At 50.0% G+C, this 18,544-nt stretch overlaps 1 protein-coding gene across 3 annotated transcripts; it reads right to left on the bottom strand.

Moving 5' to 3' along the window:
- Nucleotides 1–402: 402 nt before the first annotated feature.
- TBCEL (tubulin folding cofactor E like) lies at nt 403–17,990 on the bottom strand. Of its 3 annotated transcripts, none has more exons than XM_042034089.1 (8): nt 17,896–17,990; nt 13,990–14,139; nt 11,642–11,781; nt 9,517–9,698; nt 8,293–8,549; nt 6,592–6,718; nt 5,971–6,087; nt 403–1,893 (listed from the first exon to the last, which is right to left on the bottom strand). In XM_042034089.1, the coding sequence occupies exons 2-8, from the start codon at nt 14,120–14,122 to the stop codon at nt 1,575–1,577; spliced, it is 1,275 nt and encodes a 424-aa protein (XP_041890023.1). In that variant the 5' UTR covers nt 14,123–14,139; nt 17,896–17,990; the 3' UTR covers nt 403–1,574. The 3 variants fall into 3 exon arrangements, with proteins under 3 accessions (XP_041890023.1, XP_041890024.1, XP_041890025.1); XM_042034090.1 differs by lacking the exon at nt 17,896–17,990 and adding an exon at nt 17,809–17,857; XM_042034091.1 differs by lacking the exon at nt 17,896–17,990 and adding an exon at nt 14,391–14,607.
- Nucleotides 17,991–18,544: the final 554 nt, after the last annotated feature.

The raw sequence follows: 18,544 nt of genomic DNA, 5'->3' as shown, positions 1-18,544 counted from the left end.
AATAATCCCCACATCCTAAACCTGAAGACTATGAGATAATAATACTTCATGCCCTCCCCACTGATCCCACCCCACAATCCACATAAAATGTGAAGAGAAATTACACAACTCCAAGAATACCAAAGGAGCTCGGTGATGCGGGCAAAAGCATCCTGGGAAAGAAAGTGCACGTGGGGATAAAGGGAGCATTTCAAAATGAAGGTCAGGAGTTCATGTGTAACTAGAGCCCTCGCTGCACAGCTCCAAAAACTGGTGTGCAGCTGCTTGTAACCAGGAAATCGGGAAAGTCTTGAACTTGGAGCAGGGAAGACACAGGAAAGCGAAACGAGAGAGAGAAAGGAAGGAGGATTTCACGGAGCAGGCAGGGGCCTCTGCTCTGCAGTAGAAAACAGGGACTACGAGAAGCAGCAGCACACGATGCCTACGAGGGGAGCGTGGGGGAAGCCAAGAGAGAGAGTGAAACCTGCTGAACACCCAAACGTGAGTCCAGCTGCTTTGCTCCTCCACTTCCAGAGGCTGATCCGAGCCAACACATCCTCCGAGTTCGGACCCTACGCAGGGACCCCGGCCAGGGGCCCCGGGGAAAGTGCTAGGTTTGAACTGGTGCAACAGCAACAAACACAAACTTCAACTTGACTCTTCCTCTCTGCCAGGAGAGGAATTTTAGCCATCCCACTTGCAGCACCCACTGGTACAAGGTGAAGTGCAGGGGGGAGCTCTTCAGCATCAGGATGGACGACGGCCAACGGGGGAAGCAGCTCTTCAACCCCTCGTTGATCTGTTTCTCTGAAAGCCCTTCCAACGCAGCGCTCATCCACCACATCCCAAAATTCACTTTCCAACACACCCTTTATCCCCACAGGCTGCAGACACCATGTGAGATGGGTACAGCAACCAAAACCTCTTTTTTCTGCCCAAAACCAGGTGGATATAGAGCGTGCGCTTTGAAAAGAAAGCTTCTTCCTAGGAAGTTCTTTATCTTTCCCCCATTTTGTGCACTCACAGAAACCAAACCAGCGGGGTGAAGTGGATGCACTAAAGTACCTGAGCTCTGAATCAAGCAGAATACTGATGGAGATCTTTCCTGTGAACTCGAGCACAACAAAAGGTTGAGACAGCACCAAGCTGCAAGAAAATACTACAGCAAGCTCGAGCCACAGTTGGATAGCGAGGCCAAAGGGAGCTCTGGTGGAGCAAAACACCAAAAAATTTAGGAAAAGAAAACAGCAGGTCAAATTCGGCACCGAGCTGTCTCCTCCCTTATGGACCCTGGCATTGTTTAGCTTGAACAACTGACCATTCATGCCAAATCACGAGTATACCGGAGCATCAAAGGAAACATCAAGGTATTGCCCACACTGAAACACATGTCCTGAAGTCAACTGTCACCTCAAGGTCACCTGCAGTGGATGGTGGGCATGGTTCTCAGATCAGGGCACTTCCTCCGGGCTAAGAAATCACCTGCTACAGAAACACAACCAAACCTCAACCAACCAACCAAAATAAAAACCTTGCAAAAACTCCTCAATGCATGTGTGTGGGTGTGTGGGGGTGTGTGGGTGTGGGCAAAAAGGCTATTTCATTCTGGGCTCCACGTAAATTTTATCTCCATCCCGGATGCCGTAGGAATGCAGCGCCCGCGAACTGTATTTCATCTCCTCGGGACCAAAAGGAGCTTCCTGGTCCAAGTAGAAGAGCAGCATGTTGCTTGTTGACAGCTGCACCACAGTTTTTAAGTGCTTCTTCAGCTCTGCCACAGTCTGATCGAGGCGGATGGACATCTCCTCCACCTTGTCCTGGAAGTGAACCTCCACCTTGGCGCTGCTCTGAGGCCGCAGATCCACCACTGCCAAGGGCTCCAGCTTCCCGTACTTGGTGACCAGCTCGTGATACCTGGAAAATTCAACAAGGCCAGAGTTATGGTGCAGCCAATGCACATTTCCCAGGTCTCAGTGCTCCGCACATGACACGACATCCACCCTGATTCCAGCTGATGGCCTGAAGCCCCAGAAAGCCCAAGCACTCCAGTCAGTTTGGCCCACAGTCCCCAGGCTGCATCGTGGCACTGACACGAGCTCAGTGTCCCACTAGGGATGAGTATTTTGCTGAGGAAGGTGAAGTTACCACCAGTCTGAGATGTTGAAGCTGACTGGGCTCCAAACAGCTTCCTGATGAAACTGAACAGCACAGTTTGGGCTCCTACAATTTCAGAAATCCCAGCTGTGGCTGCAGTGGGATTTGGAAGAAAGAGAGGATGCTGCACTCACAACTCTATGCCTCCTGCTCCAGTGAGGAGTGCCAGAACCAAGGAGGAGTGCCAGAACTCACGGAGGAGTGCCAGAACCAAGCCAGGGCTCGCAAAAAGGACACAGCCCTCAGTTTAGATTCCAAGTATGTGTGGCTTCACGACTGATTATCAGACATTCCTGCTGTTTTCCAAAAGGCCATCTAGGTCCCAAATGTTACACTCCTCTGAGCACACGATCACTGAGATCACCGAAGCAAGGTGAGCTGTTGCACAGTTTGAGAGCTGATAACAAACAGGGCACTTCTTGCCAGCTGATCCCTCACACCTGCTCTAAAACAAGATGGGAATTTTCCTAGCAAGAGGCACACACTCCACTGTCACCTTGTCTTTGCAGCCAAGTTCTCTGAGTGTCCTTCGCAAGGTCCCCGCTACGGAAAGTCTGTGTCACCCCTGCCCCCTGCTATTGCTGCCATCGGGCCAGGCTGGATCTCCCTGCCTGGCTGGGAAAGAGCAGGAATGGCAGCACAAAACACAATGGGATTGGGATGACAAAGGCTGAGAGCTGCTGAGGACAGGTAACGTTTCAGAGCCCCTGCACAGAAAGCGCTTTGTGTTCCCAATCCCCAGCGGAGCCGAATGCGATCGGCGCGGTGTCCCAGCCCCCGCCGAGCTGCGATGGGATCTGGCAGGCTGGGTGACCCCAGGGAGTCCTGCAGGAATGTTCCTGGAGAACAGCAGCCCCTCTGTCTGCTGGGCACTGAGGTAAGGACCACAAGGCACTAGGGTTTCCCCAGTCCCACGGACACAACCAGAGCGTCCAAAGGTGAGACGGTGCCCTGCTCTCACAGGCACTGGGGTGGTAGATCAGCCCCATTTATCTGGGAAAGCCATTAGTGCTGAGAGAAAACAACACTCTCCCCACATCTAACCCACCTGCAGGCAGAGCAAGTGCCAGCCAATGTGGCACCAGTGGGGAGGGTTTCTCTTTCTCTGGAAGGATTTGCCAGCAGCAACATCCGACGGCAAAGAGGGAGAGAGGAGCCCACCTCTTGCTGCTCCAAACCCTCAGTCCCCTTTGGGACATCCCTTTAATTGTCAGCATCTCTGCTGCTGCAGACCAGCAACAACTTCTGTACCAGCCACAATTACTGTCATGATTCATGCACGAAGGGTGAACTGGGCTGATGGTGGGGAGAGGATAAAGAGGGGGACAAATTTCAAACAAGCTGAGAGAGAGAACCACTGTGAGAGAGTCGAGATTATCCAAATATGTGCTGTAAATACGTGGAAGGTCAGGCAAGGCTCTCTGAAATTTCCTTGTGTTGAGGAAAGGCAGAACGAGCTTTGCAGCCTGCTCCTTGTATGTGAGCTGCAAAGAAAATGGGGAGTGGGAGTGACTGGCTGCCCTCAAATCAGTCAGGACCAAGGCACACATGGTTCGTTTTGGACCCCAATAACAGGCACCCTGGGGACTTTTCTAATCACCCCTTGCAGCCTGGCAGACGCTGAGGCTGCTGAAGACCTGAGCCTGGCTGAAAGTGTCTGTGATGCTCTGCAGATAAACAGTGGAGCAGACAGGCAGAGGGCTCATTAAAACCCCCCAGACACGAGGACGTCACTCCACAAGACAGCCAATATTGGATTGTACACCCGGCGCTCCCTTTAACCACGACATCCAGAGAGATAAATTGTTCCTTCCACTTCCCTGCCTGCCTGATCCCTTCCAGCTGCAGACAAGCAGAGGGGTTCTGGTGACAGAGCTTATCACAGGCTGCACCTTGGCAGTCTGGAGAGGGGCTGCTCCCACTGGGAAGTTTTCTGTGCTCAGGTTGTGCTCCCTCTGCTCCAGACAGCACTGCAATGCAGATGTCAGACCCCAGCCACAATATGTGTGTCCTGATGAGTTTCTAATTAGAAACCACCTTTGGAGCCACCACACCGGATTTGGGAGCGACGAAGGGGAAGTTTTAGGAACAAACAGACACAAAATCCCCCTGCAAGGAATGCCAGGTCTCCCTTCCAACAAGGGCTGCTGCTTGTGGGTCCAGGAACTCAAACCCAGCACTAGGGACACTCAGCCATCTGCAGCCTCACTAGAAAGGAGTCTGCAGTGGCACCCAACCCCTCCAGGACAGAAAAACCCTCTCTGGTAGCTGCAGAAGTCTCCTGGAAACGCTGCACAGATGAAGGGATTCGGACAAAGAGGCCATTGACCATGAAAAAGGCAGTACCAGTGTTTAAAGGCTAAGAAATCCGAGGGGGAGGTAATTTTTCTAGCATAAAGCTGGCGTGTTGGCCAAAACCAGCCTGGTTTTCTTGAATGGGTGAGATGTCAGTATGTCAGTAATCTTTTACGTGAGATCCCAGCTGGAAACTGATCCCAGTGGTCTGTGGTGATGTGTAACACACAGCCTGTTCCCAAAACCCATGTCCTAGGCATCATGAGTGCCTCAAGCTGTACCCCACTGTGTCCTTCCCAGCAATATATGGATCATGGACATTCTGTCACCACCAAACACAAGAAATAGGAAGTGTTATGGAAATTAATCCCTTTTGGGAGCAGCACCATGAGCTCACAGTCCCTGTCCCCCCTTCCTCTCTCCTGTATTCTCTGCCTCTGCTGTTATCCCTTCCAATATTTCCTTCAATTTTTACGCTTCAAGGCCCTCTAAAATTACAAGCCAGGACTTGTCCTCAGAAAAAGGACCAGCTGTCTTGTCTCCCTGACTACATGAGTGCCCTCTGCCTCTGAACTGACCCCAGCATGCCTTTAACAAATATTATAATCACTGACCCTATTAATACTCACATAAAATGCCATGCCCTCATTGCCCATTCCAGCCTTCCCACCCCCTTACTGGATTGGCAAGTCACATATCCAGTGCTTTAGAAAAACAATTTTAGCTGAGAGTTAAGCCAAGGAAAACACTGACCAGATTCCATTTGTACCTCTGTCATCCATACCAGGCCACACCTGTGACCTTCAGTGTGTCCCCACCTCTGACTGTGCCCTCAGAGTCACACACACACTCCTGTCCTACCCCTTTTCTGTAAAAAAAGGACAATAAAGCTTTGCTGTCCAAAAGCACATGAGGGTTTTAGGGCAGAGGGCAGGTACAGGCAGTGACCCGATGCTCCATGATCCCTCCTCAGCCCAGTAGAAGCAGTAAGTGGATGCTGGCACAGAAAAGGTACAGACTGAACAGCATCTGTCCGAGTTCATTAGTTTACCAAGATGAACAGATCATTGGATGGACATTTTTGGCAAAGAAAACCCATCAGACTTGTGATTTGTAGGCCTGAAAGTGAGGGGACAGCTTCCCATTGCCAGCCACATTGCACACACCAGATGGTGCAGAGGATTAGCTGCCCTGGCCTGGCAGCAGAGAGCACGATGTGTCCTGGCTTTGGGCACACAGGTGGGTTATGAAGGGAACCGTGGGAGAGGCCAGGAAACAATGAAGGTCATGAACTGAACAGTCCTGTTGTTTAATGGCACTTGACACAGGCACTTTCAAGATCAAATCTGACTGGGGAGTGACCCTACAAATCATCAGACACCAATAATATAACAACTTCAGCTCAAACAGACGGAGGGAGCCAAGGCCGGAGGAAGGTGAGGGACGGTTTCTTTCCTGGAACAGCTGGCACATATTTCCCATCTCCTGTTCAGTCACCACCCTTCTGTCCCTGCTCTCCACTGCAGGACAGAGAATTCCTACCTGAAAGGGACCTCCTCCTCAGGGAACTCCATGTAATAGCGGATGAAGAACCGCTCCGAGTCCTCCCGCTCCCCGTCGGCCACGATGCTGCCGTTGAGCTTGGTGATGGATGGCAACCTGCAGGCACACACCAAGAGCCACAGTCAGCCCAGGAGGGGAGCCCAGATAGGCTCATCAACAAGCCAGTCACACCAAAAGTGCCCCAACTTTAACACCATGAGAATTCCTGCCAAGGAAGCTCAGGCCTCGGTCCCTTTGAGAGAGCAGGAAAGTTCTATGTAATGTCTCAAGCACATTCAAAATTAAGCATTTTCATTTCACCACATGTGCACAGGCTTGTGGGAGACTCGCAAAATTCCCTGAGAAGCAGAGCAGTCAGATTTAACATTTCCACTACTGTGACTTTTCCACAAAACAAGCTCAAATCTTGCTGCATTCACACAGAACTTCATCTCCTACCAACCTCTTCCTCTGACGAGCTGCTCCCACCCAACAGATCAAGCTCCAGTCTTTTTGCATTCACACAGAACTTCATCTCCTGTCAGCCTCTTCCTCTGATTACCTGCTCCCACCCTTTCCTTGCCTTGCCATGTCTCTGCTGAGGAGAACAAACCAACAGACCTGGCTATTAGCAGCTTCCTGCGTTCCTCGGTGGTGTAGGACTGCAGCAGAGGAATTCCCAGCAATTTCACTTCCTCGAGTTTGGGGAAAGAATTTAACTTGTCAATGTCTTCCCAGCAATGCAGACCTGCTCAGAAGGAAAGACTTGTGTTAACAAACACAGAAAATACATCATGGATCCAAGATAATCAGACATAGCCAAAGAACATATGTGACAGGAGAGTGTCACTGCTGTTCCTTTGAGAAGTTGGCTTTTTGCTCATGATGTGCTGCTAAAAAAGCTACATTTGCTTACGAGACAGAGGAGCTGAAATTCTCTTGTGCTGTTTTCCAAGTCTGGAAGGATGCTCTCCATGGCTTTTTTATGGAGCACCCAGCCTTTGGCCTCTCTGCTAGGGACTGACCAGCATCCGTGATGTTGTGCCTATTAAGGGATGCTGCCTTCAGAGTGTTAAAGTCACTAGCACTTCTTTCATTCCAGGCATCACTAAGCAGCCATCAAACAGCTTTACCTCACACACATGACCACCTTGGGTCCCATTTCTGCTCACAACCCGACGGTGAAACAGTCCCAGAAGCCATCCAGCCATTTAATGAAAAAGGTTTTAACTCGTTTTCAGCCCCCTCAAGACTTGACATTTGGGATAACAAAGCAAGCAGGGAGGACAAAATAAAGCAAAGCTGAGGATTGAGCACCAGCAGAGCCATGATTGTGTGGTGAGATCAACACAACTCATCTTGGAGTCTTCACCTGACAGAACTTCAGAGTGCAGCAGCTTTCCCTAAAACCCCCAAAAAGTTTTAACAAGCTCCTTGGGATTCCTGTTTGACTTTCAGCTCCCAAAATATCAAAATGCAACACAGAGCCTGGAGTGCTTAAGCACCTGGCAACGGAACTGCAAAACTACTTACCACAGGAGCACTTGAAAGCTTTCAAATGCAGCTTAACAGGCTTTTCCTCCCCTAGTTAAGCTTTTGTTACAGGGATTCCTTGATGCTTATATTGTAGGGCATGTTAATAAAGTCCCTTCTACCTGCCTGACACTTAAGCAGCACTTGCACAGCATATAAAGCTGTAAAGAACAAAAGCTGCTGGTGCATGAAGCGCTCCTGCAGATGAATTTCTGGTGTATGTGTCATACACAAGCACGTCACAGCCCCCACGAGCTGCCCTGCAGCTCCTTCTCTCCCAGCACAGGGTGCTCTTCCCAATATTCCAACTGCTCATTCTCTCTCTGGAGCGTTGGCTGAAAATTCTCTGGGGCTGGAGTGTAAAAGCAGCTTCCAGCATCACTTGTGAGGTTGTAGGGCCTGAGCACGGCTGACAGCTTCTACTGCTGCTGGGGGATGCTTGATCCACGCTGCATACCTGCACACGCCCCCATTTTACCTGAGATAAAACAGGGAATAAAGGGAAAATGGCATTTTTTCATCCCCTTCACTGCCAGACATTTATTTATCCTTCTCCAGCCAGGAGTACCTGAGGCAGGGATGGGAAACAGAGGGAAACCACCAACATAAAAAACCTTTCCAGCTCATTTTGATTAACTGGTCCACGCTGCTCTGACTCATCTTTTGATAATGACTGACTACCCAGGGCAGCAGGAAAACCCCACAGATGAGCAAGTTCATTTCTTGTCATCTATACAGGAGGAGAGACTGATCAACCAACAAAACCCATCCCTGCTTCCAGGCTCTCACCTGACTTGTGCAAGTTGATGGATCTTAGGTTGGGGAAGAGCCTTGCCAGGGAATCTTCTGATTCTTCAATGGTCGTGAGGTTGTTGTTAGCCAGGATGAGTGTGTCCAGTGATGGAAACATAATTCCCAGCTTTCGAATTTCAGTCCAGTCTTGAAGATTATTGTCAGTTATGTGGAGTAGCTTGAGAGACTGACAGCAAACTGGAGAACAAGACACTGTTTCATAGTCGTTAAGGCACAGGAAGAGCTCCTCCAAGCTGCACAGGGCAAGAAGGATCATGTCATCAATTTTATGGGATTTTACCACAACTTTCTGTAACAGCTCTGAAAACCTTGGTGTAGAGAAGACCTTAGAGCACTCCCCATGGAGTGTTTCAACTACATCTCTGCTCCCATCCAATTCAGAGATTAAACAAAACCTTTTAAGTGTTCCCTGAGTCTCTCCCAGTATTGTGTAACAGACTGGTTGGGGTTGTCTTCCACATTTGTGCCACCAACCCAGCAGTGACTGGGAGCTGCTCCCAGTGCTCTCAGCTTAAATTAAAATGGGGTTTTGATACAACACTGACAATGATTTTTCCCCCCACATCACTGCCAAAGATTCCCATTAAAGAAAGAAGAGATCCCATTAAAGAAAGAACAGGTCCCACCAATTTTTCAGGCAACTGAACTTTCCCAACCCCAGAGAAGGGTAGGTTGGCTACACTGGACATTCTGTTGTCACCATCTCTGCTTACAAAGCCACACAAAGAGGGATCTGTCACCAAAATGAAGCCACTGAGGACATCCATGGGAGCAGAATGCCAAGGTGGCCCATGGCCAAACCACAGAAATCAACACCTTTGCAGAGAAAAGCAGGATGAAATATTCCCTGACAAGTGGCCAGACCCTCAGTGTCACATCCCATTTAACAGGTATGCCCTGCACCATTCATTGCACAGTGACTCAGAGGGAAGTGTGACCCTCCTACATTTTTGGGGTCATTATCCATCTCTGGTATTTAGGTCTGGAGGAGGAAAAGCCCTGGGCTTTGCAGCACCACCCAAGTTTGGTTTAAAGACAATGCAAAGCACTCACCTGGCCAGTTCCCAAACTCCCAAAGGAAAAAAATCCCTTTTTCTTTACTGACGTTTGCATCCTCCCAGCCCCACTCATCCCTCACCACAGGATTCCATAACCCAGCCTTGACCTGAGTGCAGCAAACCCCCAGCTTCCCAGGCTTACTCTGGTAACTCCTGCAGGATGGTGTGCACAGTTTCCCAGGAAGCTTTGCTGTTGTTGAGCACAAGTTTGCGGACGCCAGCGAAAGACCCAGCGCAACTTCTCTCTAAAACGGACAAACTGAGAGGGTTGGAACTCAGGTTTAGAAACTCCAAGTGGGGGACGTTGGACACAATTTTACTGACCTAAGTGGGGAGGGAAGGAAAAACAAACAGAAAGAAAGAAATGTGTATCAGGCAGTAATCGGAGCTCTGGCATTAACACCTCACCTCCTAAAAGGGGCCCTGTGGAATCAGCACAAAGAAATAATATGGGAAAAACACAGGGATATCTACCTGGAATTCATTCTCCAGCCATTCCTGATCTAGATGGATTGGTTAATTGCTCATTCTCCTCAAGAGTTCATTTAATTACGCTCTAGGAGCAGCTTGATAAGAGAAAGGCAGACCCTTGGGACAGGTCATAAAAACCACCTCAACCCCAAGGCTGAGCAGCAGCACCTTCCAGGAGCCAGACCTCGCTCATGGGGGGCCATGAACACCTCTCCTGCCTCCATGGCCAACACTGAGCCCTTGTCCAGCTTCCCACTGCTCCCCACAGAGCTCAGCCAATCCCTAATTCCCTCCTTGACTGGGAAACTGAGTGGGAAGCACGTTCCAACATCAGTGGAAAATAATTCCGAGTCAGAGAACACCTGGCTGGAGATTTCCACTCTACAGAGCTTTGGGGTGGGCAGAGACGGGGCAGACCATGGCACACAGAGGTCAATAAATGGCCCAGCTGTTGGCAAAGGGTGACTGTCTCCTGCAGAGGTTGAATTCAAGTGTGGCAAACATGAGGTAATGCGTCTGCCTCGCTTCACGCCTCGTCTCAGGTGATGTCATGGTTTGGGTGCTACACCTCAAGAATTAAGCAGGCAAACTGGATGACATCAGTCCAGCAAAAACACAGGATTTAGAAAAAAATGGCTTTTGATGAACGATTGGAAGAAGGGTATTTTTTCAGTATTATATTAAAATAAGGAAAGGAGGCATTAAAGTTCTCCTTAGTGGGTATAAAAAGCTGTTGTATAAGGAGCAGTGATGATGCTCCTCCTGCCTGCTGAGAACAGGGCAGGCAGAAATTGTCTGAAATTGCCGCACAGGAGACTTAAATGACACAGTTTAGCCTATGAGGCTATTAGCTAAGCATGGGAACAGGCTACCCAGGGTTCTGGAATCCCCAGCAGGGGCAGGTTTTAGGAGTGGGGAGATATTCATCTGGTGTGGATGGGCTGTGAAAACTTAATCCGGTCTCAGAGGAAGGGACCAGCACACACAGAAACCTTTCAGTTCCAGGGCAGCCTAAAGAGACTGAACGCAGAGCGGGGTGTGAAATGTGCAGCTCGTGAGCGACCAGTGAATGACCAGAGCTGAGGTCAGCCCCACTGAGCTGGGACACTGCAAACTCTGCATTCACTCCCTGCTTAAAGACATGAGAATCTGATGGCACAAAACCCCAAGAGATCCTATTTTTTCCACGTATTTCTAACAATAAACACTAATATAAAAGGAGAGCATAATCCAGTGAGGAACTTAATGACACTTGAATGGATTGAGACTGTTTCACTCCTGTTACATTGCATTTATTGAGCATTATTTCATCCAAGCACTTCAAAGGATTTTACAACAGCATTTAGCATTAATTAATGAGGCTGCAGAAATACCCTTTGTGGTAAATATTATTAAATCTGTTCTGCAGATAAGGCAACGAATGTGGAGAGGGAATAAATACCTTGCCCACCATCACAGGGACAAAGCTGGGAATCAACTGCCACTCTGTTAAAAATTAAACTGCTCATTAACTTCTTGATGTTAGTAGTGCCAGTTCCAGTGCTTTGCATGATGATATAAAACAAAAATACAGATTTTTCACCCACAGGCCAAGACTGTAAGTCACAAAGTACATGGAGTGGAGTGCCACACTGGATTAATTTCACCACATGTATTGCTCAGTTGCTGTCGAAGTAAATAAACATCACCTTCAGAGATGAGAAAGAAGCCACAAAAATGAAACCCTCAACAATGCAACATTTGCAGTCAGTAATAGCTGTGAGAGGTACCCAGAAAGGTGCCCATCACCATTTTACCTCGTGCCAGTCTTCCAGCTTGTTGTCAGAGAGGTCGAGCTCAAAGACGTGGGCGCAGAAAGCGGCGATCTCGTTCTCGTCCCCGGCACAGGTGATGCCACAGCTGTTGAGCACCAGCACACTCGGCAGGTTCAGGCGGTCTGGCACAGGGAAAAACAGAAGCTGCCTCTGCTCAGCACTGCCTTGGAGTTACAGAACCCAGCCCCAAGCAGGAATGTTACAGCCAGCAAAAGAAATCTACCAGTAACGCCAGAATTGACACTGATTTCAGGAGCTCAGTTAAATATGGATTTTATGACAGACACCATCATGAAGCCTGGACTGTAAATATGAAGTACCACTCCTATCAGTGCTCTTCAGCTCCTCCACGTATTCCTGTGTATTTCAGGCCTGTCCTTTGTCATTTTTGGCCTGTCTCCTATCAGTTCTTGCCAGAACTTCTGCTCTTCCCCAGGCAGCTGCTGCTGCAGATAGGACACAGGACTAGGGGAGTGTCAGCTGCACAGTCAGACTCCCTTATCCTCTTGCCCTGAGCCCACTTGGGCTTAGAAACAGCCAGGAGGTATTTAAACATTTCTTAGGAGGTATTTAAACATTTCTTAGGAGGTATTTAAACATTTCCTTTCTAAGCTTTCCCTTCCCAAGGTTCAGGGTAGAGCATTCAGCATCCATGCAAAAACTCAGCTCTCTGCTCTGCCTTTCCATTTCTGCTTCGGTTTTGCTCCAGCTCCTTCTCAGGCAGGTAAATGTGCTCAAAGATACAACCAAGGAGTTGGACCTCAATCACAGCGTGCTGTGCTAAGGCTAAAACATGACAAAAAACTGGGGATTTGTAACAGGAAACAATTTCCACACAAGAAATCCATGTTGAGGCAAGGCAAGCCATCAGTCTTACACTCTTTCACATACAACGTGGCTTTCCCACCTCTCTGAAATACTAAAATCCATTAAAATTTAACCACAAGCTTTTTCCTAAATAGGTGGCCCCTTTTCTCCTTAACACTTGACAGCTACAGGACTGAAAAAGGATTCTAGCAGCAAACAACTACCTGGAGTGATCTGAGTTTCCAGGTTTTCTGGCCTGTAAGTGTTTGGCTTCTTTAAAGGATGGTGTGGCACTTTGGGAATTACTCATGGAGTATTTGTAAGTCATGTCTCAGCCACTTTCTAGGACATGGCCTCTTTTCAGCACCCAAACAGCTCAGGTGAGCAGGAGAGAGGTAAATTTACCTGGAGAGGGGGCATTGACTGAACATTCCATCAGGCCAATTTTCTGTTCTTGTTCATTTTGAGAGTGTTTTATCCTCAACTGAACTCAGGCCCTTTGTTCTCCTCTGTCAAACCCAGTTATTGGAAACTTCATCCAGCTGATTTCCACGGCTATTTTCCTCTTTGGGGCTGGTTATGACACGAATTGACCTGATGGATGTTTGGATTACTCCTACAGATCGTGATGGGCAAGATGTGTGACACGAAGAAGAGCTCTGATGGGATCAACGTGAATCTCAGACCCATCCGTACAAACCAAGAATTAAATGCCAACATCAGAGTGTGAGGGAGGACTAAAGGGTGTCACATGGATCTAGTTCAGAGGAGATGGTGACACAGATTCTGCAGTCTGGGACGCTCAAGGACATCCACAAGCAGCACAGAGCTTCAGACACACATCTGGCTAAACTCCCTCGAGACAGCAAGGTCAGGAGCACAGGAGAGGGGAATTCTCCACTAGGTCACAAAGCATTTGGTGCCTCGAGAAGACAAAGTACACTGCAAGTTCATCTGAGGCACTTGTCACAAAAGCAGCCCAGCCAGAGATTCAAAAACTCATCACTCTGCTTGAAATATGTCCCCTCCTGTGTACACTGAGCTCCTGTCCCTGCAGGCATCAAAGCAAGCTGGCACCACTGGCATGGGGACCAACCTCGAATTTAGGTCACTTTTTATGTATTTTTAAAGCCATCTCTGCCAAAATACCTGTTGCTGCAGCCAATAATAAGATAGGATCAGTGGCCTGAAGAAAACAAGCTCCAGGGACTGCTGAACCCTCAAAACCCAGACTGCACAGGGCCTTAGTTCCATCTTCCACTCACAGGGCTGGAACCTGGTGATCTTGAAGGTCCCTTCCAACCCAAATGATTCTATTCTATTCTCTAATTCTGATTCTGTGACACTGCAGAGAAATTTGGTTTTTTACAGCAACCAGTTCAGTCACTTTCCACCTTTGTTAGATTCCAGTCTCCAGTAAAAACCACACTGTGATGGTTCTTTCTCTGGGCAATTCAAGGTGATTCCTCTTTCAGTTGATTCCTCCCAGCACCCCCCAGATGCTCAGAAAGACCAGAATTTACCTTTCATAGGTGAGCCCTGTGGAGTTGCCGGGACGTGCACCCCCATGCCAGGCCCACGACGGTAGGGGAAGTTCTCAGGGCTGTATTTCTCACACAGAACTTGCATGAAACTCCTTCCACTGGGTTGGTCCATGCTCCCTTCTTGGACTTCTGGTTAAAGAAGAGAAAAACAGAGCATATGAGCAGTCAGCAAATAATAATCACTTCTAACAGTGGTGCTTGAGAACACAGGGAAAGAAGGCAGGTGGGTCACGGGTTTTGTTTCTGAGCTCCAGCTTAGTCTAACAGGTCCTATTTCAAATTTGAGATTAAAGTAAAACATTACTTGAAAAGAACACAGAACCAGAGGGTTTGGTGCTGTACAAACACAGCATTACAGGCCAAGTTCAAGACCTCCTTACCCCACTTACTCCTGCTCTTCCAGGATAACTCCAGGCTGCAAAAGGTGACTTCTGCACTTGCCACTTCTGCCCCTCCCACGAGGACTGAGAGAAAGCCACAGCTATTCTCAAACACATTCCCAGGGCAGCCAGGAGGGGAAGGAGCAAACAGCTGTTTCTGAGTAAGAGATTGCTCCAACAGCTGTTTGCCAACTTCCCTTTTCTGCTGTGTCACCAAACATCTCCTGGCCAGGCCAAAAGGCACCTTCTGCCAATTCCATTCTGCAGCTGCCTAATGTATCTGGGAGATAATAACTGTGCCCTGCATATCTGGGCATGGCCCAGAACAGCACAGGAAGGAGGCCTTGCCTCATCACAGGCTGCTGAGCTGCCTGGAGAGATACTGAGAGTCAGCTGGGAGGGTTTTTGGCACCAGGATTCCTCCATGGCCGGGGTTCCGCCCTGCCCAGGTGGGACTCAGCCTCTCTCTGTGTCCTGTTTTCGTGTGCACACTCTGAAATCAGCACTGATGGTTTTGTAACACAGGAGCAGAGCTTGGCTCATGAATGAAGAGATTGTTGTTTCCAGAGGTCTCCTAGTCCTGCTGCCCATCACGGACACACCATCACAATCCTGAACGTGCAGGAACCAGAGCAGGTTTCCTACAGTGTCCAATTAGTCATGGGACAGCTTTTTCATTAATTACTGCAAAATTACCTTTTTAAACCTCAGAGTGGGGCCACGTATACGTGGAAAGCCAAGTTGCTAATCCTGAATTAAAATGTCTGCCTGTTTCTTTCTGTTTCTTTCCTTTACAGTTGTTACAGGCAAGGATACAAATCTAGATTTAAAATTCTAAACAAAAGTGATTTTGCTGAGGCTCCCTTTGCTGAGAATCACCTGTTTAACAAGTTCCACATCACTTCTTTGTGACCAGACTACCTAAAACCCACCAACCAAAAGGACTTGAGTACAATAAGCAGCAGTTGACTGCAGTGTGTTACCATTTTTATATTATAAATAAAGTTTAAATGTCACAAATGGGGGCTAATTGGCTTGGTCTTAAAAAAACCCCAAAACCCACCATTTTCATCTTTAAACAACTGGGTTGATTCAGAGCTCAAACTTGACTCATGTCACTATCAAGAATCAAAAAATCCTCAAACCAGATTTGATAGGAACAAGGCATTTAATTTTAGACTAAATCACTCCACATGGTACAGGAACAATTTGCACTGACAGCCAAGGTTTAGGCTGAGAGGCCCCGTTCCAGAGTGCTTTGGGAGCCTCACAGATAGACAGGGCTTTCCAAACACACATTCAGACATCCTGGTCCGGAAATTCTGGAACTCTCCTGTACATGTTTGTCCTGCACGTGGCTTTTCCATCAGCTCCATCCCTCTTTATCTGCTGAACAAACATCAGCTGGAAATTCTATAGGAGAAACTCACTTTAGAGGCAAAAAATGGTGTTTCCAGCTATAGTATGAGAGCAATCCAGAACTGAGAAGAAAAATTACTGACATTTACATCCAACAGCTTTGAATCCCCAACATTTTCTTCCTCAAGCTCTACTTTTGCACGCCAGTGCCATTGTGAGATGACAAAAACGTCATGGAGTGGGCAGTCGCCTTTCCCACCTCCCTTCCCATGGGATTGCACGTCCCCTGTAATCATCTGTCAGGCACGTGGCTTCTCGGAATCCCTACAATTGCCTGGGAGCAAGGAGCAGCAGGATGTGCAAAGGGAATGACAGGTTCCAAGGGAATGCTGTCAGCACAAGGGCAGGACAGGGTGGCCTGCAAGGTGCACGTTTCTGAGCGTGTCCTACTGACAGCACGAGGAGCAATTCACGTCCCAGAGTAGCTCTGGGTTTCCTAAATGACAGCACAGAGTGCAAACGAGGCACTTGGGCTTTGAGAAGTATCAACAAACCGCCTTTGTTGTTATGTTCAAGTGCTCTGCTGGCCCCACTGACAAACAACAGAGAATCCCAGAATGGTTTGGGTTGGAAGGGATCTTAAAAAGAATCTCATTCCAACCCCTTGTTCCAACACCTCCCACTATCCCAGGTTGCTCCAAGCCCCATCCAACCTGGCCTGGGATACTTCCAGGGATCCAGGGGCAGCCACAGCTGCTCTGGGCACCCTGTGCCAGGGCCTGCCCACCCTCACAGGGAGGAATTTCTTCCCAATATCCAGTCTAAACCCACTCTCTGACACTTTGAAGCCATTCCCCCTTGTCCTGTCACTCAAAGCCCTTGGAAATAGTCCATCTCCATCTGTCCCTTCAAGGCCACAATGAGGTCACCCCAAACCTTCTCCTCTCCAGGTGAACAATCCCAGCTCTCCCAGCCTTTCCCTGTCACATCAGAGCTGTTCCATCCCTCTGATCACCCTGGTGCCTCCCCTGGACTCTCTCCAACAGCTCCATGTCCTTCCCGTGCTGGGATTCCCAAGCTGGAAGCAGCACTGGGAAGTGTCCGGAAAGAGGAGCACGACCCTGACTTGAGATTCCAGGGAAACCCAGCGTGCTGCTGCAGCTGATGAGTGAAGTGAGAACACTAAAAAGGACATGGAAAACATTTCCATTCCCTGTGCTGTGAGCCTTCGAGGAGAATAAGAGACCCTTCAGGAGAATGACATCATTAATGACATGCTAATGAAATTCCAGTGCCACTCAAATGCCTTCAGGGCATATCCTGAATAGTCACACACCAAACACATCCTGACATGTTTGTACACATGGAAAATAAAGCGTAAGGAATGGATGAACAGCACAAACATCCGTCTGCAAGGAGCTGGAACATCGTTCTCCCGAGACATGATTCAGGGAAATTACTTTTGAGACGATCTCGAGAGGCAGAGAAGTGAATCACAGAATGGCTTGGGTTGGAAGGGAACCTTGAAGATCATCTAGTTCCAACCCCCCTGCCCTGGGCACGGAAATCCCGCCAGGATTTATCAGGAATTGTACCAGGGCAGGGATCCTGACCCTCGGAGCCACCAGGACAAGCCACCCCAGCAGGTGAAACTCTGTCAAGGCCCCCACCAAACCCAGCACGGCTGCTCGTTCCCACACCACAGCACCGTGCTGAGGAGACCACAAAGCACACGGCAGATACCTGAATTATCCTTGGCACGCTCCTGGCCCGACCCTGACCCTGTCCCACCGAACCAGCAATTCCCTGCTGGAAATCCCTCTCCGTGCGGAGCCACCCGCTCCCTGTCCGTGCCGCCGGCCCCCGGGGCAGGATGAGCACCCAGCTGCCGCTGACACCTCGGCGTCCGCAGCCCCGAGCCCCCAGAGGCCTCCCCCGCCCCTCACACCACCAGCCGCGCTCCCCTCACACGGCCCCGGGCTGGCCCCGGCTGACAGCGGCCTCCGCGCTCCCGCACCGCGCCGCTCCCGGGGCCGCAGCCGGGGGGTGCCAGGCGTACCCGGGCGGCGGCGGGGGGTGCCAGGGACCCCCGCTGTCCCCTGCCCGCCGCTGGCCGCTGTCCCCGCCCGTCCCCCGCCCCTCTCACCCAGGCCCGGCGGCCGCGTCCCGCATCGACCCGGAAGCAGCTCCAAACATCACGTGACGCCGCGCGCGGTCACGTGGCGGGGCGCTCCCCCGTTGCCGTGGAGACGGCGACGCCGATGACGTCATCGCTGTCACCGGGGGGGTTTTCCTGGGATGCGCCGGGAACAGCGACGGCAGCGCATCAGGGAGGGGATCCTGCCCCTCTGCTCGGCCCCGGGAGTGCTGTGTGGGGCTCCGGGCTCCTCAGCACAGGAGGGACCTGGGGCTCCTGGAGCGGGGCCAGCGGGGGGTGACAAAGATGGAGGGGCTGGAGCATCTCCCTGACGAGGGAGCTGGGGCTGTTCAGGGGCTCAGAAGGGACCTCATCCCCGTCTGCCAGTGCCCGCAGACAGGGCTCCGAGCAGGGCCCAGGCTCTGCTCCGGTGGGCCAGCAATGGCACAAGGGGAATGGGCAGGGACTGGTGCCCGGGAATTTGCACCTGGACAGGAGGAAGAACTTTATTATTCAGTGACCAAGCCCTGAACAGGCTGCCCAGGGAGGGTGTGGAGTCTCCCTCACTGGAGGTATTCTAGAACCACCTGAACACAATCCTGTGCCCTGTGCCCTGTGCCTCGGGATGGCCCTGCTGGAGCAGGGGGGACACGGTGAC

Source organism: Corvus kubaryi, unplaced genomic scaffold, assembly GCF_017639235.1.
Source record: "Corvus kubaryi isolate FWS band 111438036 unplaced genomic scaffold, C.kubaryi_AGA036_p1.0 37367, whole genome shotgun sequence".
NCBI lineage: Eukaryota > Metazoa > Chordata > Aves > Passeriformes > Corvidae > Corvus > Corvus kubaryi.
Note: the sequence above shows the minus strand (reverse complement) of the source record. Positions and strands in the feature narration are given on the sequence as shown.

Coding starts and splice junctions, on each gene's coding strand:
- TBCEL (XM_042034089.1), bottom strand. CDS start 14,122: ATGGACCAACCCAGTGGAAGGAGTTTCATGCAAGTTCTGTGTGAGAAA. Junction 11,782..13,989: donor ACAGGGCTCACCTATGAAAG/GTAAATTCTGGT, acceptor TCCCTGTGCCAG/ACCGCCTGAACCTGCCGAGT. Junction 6,088..6,591: donor AGGAAGCTGCTAATAGCCAG/GTCTGTTGGTTT, acceptor GTGTGCCTGCAG/GTTGCCATCCATCACCAAGC.